This window comes from Etheostoma cragini, chromosome 21, assembly GCF_013103735.1.
Source record: "Etheostoma cragini isolate CJK2018 chromosome 21, CSU_Ecrag_1.0, whole genome shotgun sequence".
Taxonomy (NCBI): Eukaryota; Metazoa; Chordata; class Actinopteri; order Perciformes; family Percidae; genus Etheostoma; species Etheostoma cragini.
Window position 1 is genome coordinate 5,460,443 of NC_048427.1, and position 4,687 is coordinate 5,465,129.

A 4,687-nucleotide genomic window follows, 5' to 3' on the forward strand; every position below is an offset into this window, starting at 1 on the left:
GGGGGGATATGTAATACATCCAAATAAAACAAATAAAGAATTTTGGGACAAGGTGCCTGAGGTGTTGGTACCTTAATAATAAGGAAACCAGGAAACAATGATATTGCAAATACAAAACAGAAAAATAAATAAACAGCAAGTAGACACTGACCCTTAAAACCTGTCAGATTTATTTTCAGTCTGTCTGGGATGTGAGGTAAATCCAAATAAAACTGTTCTCAATATACAAGGCTTTATTCCCCATATATTGTTTTTGGGTTGCAAATTGGCTGCATGTCTTTGTTCTGTGGATGTAAACATTATAACCCAGTTTGAAAAAAAACCTGGATAAACCAGCTTGAGTTCTGATCCAGGTATCCCATCATTCACTGGAACCAAGGCCCATTGGCTGCACATACCCAGAAACCTGCATTAATTATACAGGGAAATAAATAACCAGGTTTCTAAAGTTCCACGTAAAGGTCATTGTGTGGTATGTGAGATTGTTTCTATCTTTTATTTTTCCAGTAAAGCAATGAGTCAAATGACTAGAGAAGACTTGACAAGAGGAAGAAAAATGACCATAAATACATTATTGGTTAGAAAAGGTACAAAATAGTATATTCACTGTTCTTTAAACCTAAATTTGTTCATAGCTCAAAATTAACTTAGTTAATCTCTAAACAGCCCTCTTTTACTGAAATTCATTTTATGTACATCTTATGTCCATGTCCATGTGCAAACAATATCCCCCTTTGTTTCTCTTTTATAAATGTTGCTGCAGTCAATTCATGAAAGTTATTGCTTTCCCCTTTTCATGTGAATGTTTTATCTTATGTTATGTATTCATTTGCATTGCAGCCATGTGCTGGAAGAGGCCTTTTGGTGTGCTGTCATATCACTTTACTAATGTACAGAACTTTACATTAGATTTTAAAGTGTCCAGAGATAAATAAGAGGAAAAGGCCAACAAATTGATGTAGAAGACATGACTAATTAACTAATTCAAACTTAAATCATGCCGAAAAACAAAAAAAGCCTTGTGTGTTTAAACTTAAATCAATGCATTGGTTCAGGGAAGAGATTATATTAAATATATAATACATGTGGTGAAAACATGTGGGACAGAATTTCCTACTTGGGGATTAGATTTAAGTAGAAATTAGGGAACATCAGGGTTTGAGTAGTTTAAATCTTGCCCCCAAACAGCACATGACATGTTTGGAGCTTCAGTATGACCCTGTGTTTACATGTGTTGAACATTTGTAGAAAGCTCAAACTGATTTCAACTTAAATGATCGGTTTATCTCTCCCACATTTCCTAGTTTAGCCGTTAAAATTCTCTCTAAATGTTTGGATGCACCTTCATGCTACTGTAATTTGTCTCTTGTCTTGCCTCAGGAGCGGTCTGGCAGTGCGGTGAGTTTCTGGCTGTGTCTGACGGGGGTCAAGCTGTCTTCTGACCAGAGTCCCGCGTTGTTTCACTAATGTCCCACGGCGTCCACCTCCACGTGGGGCATCAGCGCCGGGGCCCGTCCGACGGACCTGGAATTGGCTCAGGAGGATCTAACGCAACTCCTATCCTGTTCCTCCTCCTCCTTCCTCAAACAACATGCACACGCAAACACATGCACGCACACATGCACATCTGCACTGACATAGAGCCTCCCTCAGCGCCTGCAGCACCCCGCTTAGCCTCTCCTTGCCTCCCCCCTCCCTTCCTCTCCTTCTTGACCTACTATTCTGTCTATGCAGTCACTCTGACCCCCCAACTACAACCTCAACCTTCCCCCCTACTTCCCGGGACTGTTGTTTCTCGTCTCCCCCCTGGGTTTTCAGAGGGTGTCCCTGTGCAGTCAGCCTGGCGAGCATGCCGCTTTCGGTGGTGTTGTTGGTTTGGTTGCTCACTGGCGGATCTGACTATGACCTAAGCTCTCGGCAGACTCGTCCTCCATCCTACAGGACCCTAAGCTTAAGGGGGAGACTCTTACCTAGTAGCCACGCCTCTTCCTCTTTCTTCACGGGCATTTCTTATTGGACATACACATAGCCGAACCGGGTCTGTTTCAGATGGACAGCCATATTTTTCCTCTTTGTTTTGGGGTTTGTTTGTCTTTTTCTTCCTGTGTGCGCGCACAGTAAACTTGCCCGAGACCGAACTCACTAATAACTAAAAGTCATGTACAGAAAAAGTCATGTATGAAACCTGTATGTTACTAAATAAGACCTTATGGAATGTTGATAATGATAATTAACAAATATTGATAAACTTAAAGTGGTACTTCCTCATGTCTGCATTTCAAATAGAAGTGGAGTGCACTTCACAAGTGTCTAGCTGGAGTTTCCGCCCCCAAACTGCTCGCCGACCTAATGACAGCTCTCCCGTTTCTACCGGGAGATTAAACAAGAAAAGCGCTTACTTTTTTTTTGGCTCCTTTACTTGTTCCTTTTTTTCCCCTTCTTGCTGTATTTTATTCGCGCTTGCTTTTTTTCTTCCAAAACAGGAAACAATAGCACCAGAATAAGGCCAAACGGGGAGGAAAGTCGAGAAGGAATGAGAGTATGTAGGTTAGGAAACCCTTCTCTTTCTGTAGGCTTTATCAATGAAAAAAGGGATTGACTCAAGTGCGCTTTACAAGGTTACATGGCAGAAGTGCACTTTCCGAAGGCTATTTGACAGAGGAGCAGCTGGAGAGAAGTCGATGGCATTTGTTTTACTTAAAGGCCTCAGGTGAACTTCAGTGGCACTTATCAATTTACTCCTAATTATTTCCCTCTCCCACTGAAACTGGTTTTGAGACCTCAGATGTGAATAGAAAATGCTCATCTTCAGGCTGAGACAGTGACATGTCTAATATGAATATGCTTTATATAATATATATGTATTAGAGGTATTTTTTCAGCCAGTGAGCTAACTTCTTCAGAGATGTCAACCATTCCTCAGTCGTATGAACAGTTATTATACAGTAATGAACAGTTATAACTTAATTCGCCCCTTTTTCTGAGGAGCAGCGTGTAGCGTACATTTATTATATGCTTTATTAATTATGATATGAAATAACAAAGTCCTTATACAACAACTGGCCCATGTTAATTTCTTCAAGAATTTACTGATGTTGATTGATCGTTGTAACTAAACCAAAGGTTGGCACTTAACTCAGAGAGCGTATTTGACATTGCTGTTTCTGTTTATTTAGGTCCAGATTTTGTTGTTGTTTTTTATGTTTCTTTGATTGTCTGTTTGTTTTTGGGTTCTGGATGTGGGAGAATGTAGCCAATTGTAGCGCATGAGTCCGCTATGCAAATCAACCTTCCCTCACAATCTTGTATCAGAGATAGTCAGGAGGCAGGCACACCCACCCACGGGCGCTCTCATGGACTCTGGCAGAGACATAGAGAGGTGGAGGAGATCTTAGGTTTAATGCTGCTGGTGAACTTTGTTGTTCTGCATCTAACTGCTATGTTTCACCCATTGGAATGCAAAAAGAGAGCAACAAGTCGGTAGAAAGCAAAAAGGGAGAAAGAGAGCGAATGAATGTAAACTAAAGGATGAAAGTGTATGTTTGTGAATGATGTGATAGTCCGAGACAAGAGAGGTTTGAAAAGTAAAGCGTTAACCACTACAGATGGTTTATTGAATGTGGGTGTGTGTAGACTGTGTGTGTCAGTTTTGGGGTGGTGATGCTCGGGGAAAGAGGGAACCTGTATTTTTGCAATAAAGTTATTACCAATGCACTCCCACAGGGGGCGTAACCACAGTACAACGTCTGTGTCATCATTGGTTTGTGGAAAGATGAGGAGAAAACAAGAACAAAATAACAATGTTGGCCTGAAAACTGCAACGACCCAGTACAAAACTAAAACATGATGCACTTTATGCTAATCATGGATCCTACAAATCTGATTTTATATTTTGGTTTACAAAACTGTTTTTTTTAGTCTCTAAATCTTAAAATGTTAGATGGCATAAGCATTTTGAGACTTCAATTGTGTTGGTAGTTTCACACCATATCGCCTACTTGTAAAATAAATTATTAAAGCTCAGGTAAAGCTCCTACCTAAATCTTTAAATAGGTGTCAGCACTTGTACCATACTACTTACACATGAAAAATGACCAAAATTAAATGTCACAGCACTAACGTCTATAGAGATAATACATTTCTTTTACAAAGTGCTAGTTTGCTGACTGACTCAGGGGCCTGTCGGGATAAGACACATCTTTAGAAATGGACTTTCACGAAAAATATCCAGACATGTGCTTGCCCCCCATTCTATTTGATACCAGACAGTTCCTTCACAGGATTATCTGCGGCCCCTTTGAAGGGCAATTGCGTTTGCACCAGCAAAAACATGAAATTCTAATTCCTAATTATGTACTTTATATGGTAATGTTATTATTTTGCTTTTATGAATGGAGAAAGTGCAAACATAACATGCTGATAACTTTTCTATACTCTAAATGTGTGAAGCAGCTCATATGAAATGAGGCTCTTATTTCCTTTTTTCAGATCTGAATAAGTAAATTATAGAATACCACACACATCATATTTACAATGTTATTTGAGTCTGAATTTCAACAAGATTGGTAGCGTATTTTTTTGTGCATGCAAACTGCCAATGACGTTTCATACGTGAACATGTCGCATATCTGTGTTTGAAGCCTTGATTTGGGGGCGTCTTCGACAGATGTAAACAGGAAGTAGAATG

General features: G+C 39.9%; 1 protein-coding gene across 3 annotated transcripts in view; it reads left to right on the top strand.

Moving 5' to 3' along the window:
* usp54b (ubiquitin specific peptidase 54b) overlaps window positions 1-3,736 on the top strand; it is a 53,214-nt gene extending 49,478 nt beyond the window's left edge. For all 3 annotated transcript variants that reach the window (XR_004654949.1, XM_034859405.1, XM_034859406.1), the window contains one exon: window positions 1,381-3,736. Coding sequence is in view for 2 of the 3 variants with exons in the window: in XM_034859405.1 (XP_034715296.1) it covers window positions 1,381-1,467 (87 nt within the window). In the remaining variant the exon portion in view is untranslated. The remainder of the gene's footprint in view (window positions 1-1,380) is intronic.
* Window positions 3,737-4,687: the final 951 nt, after the last annotated feature.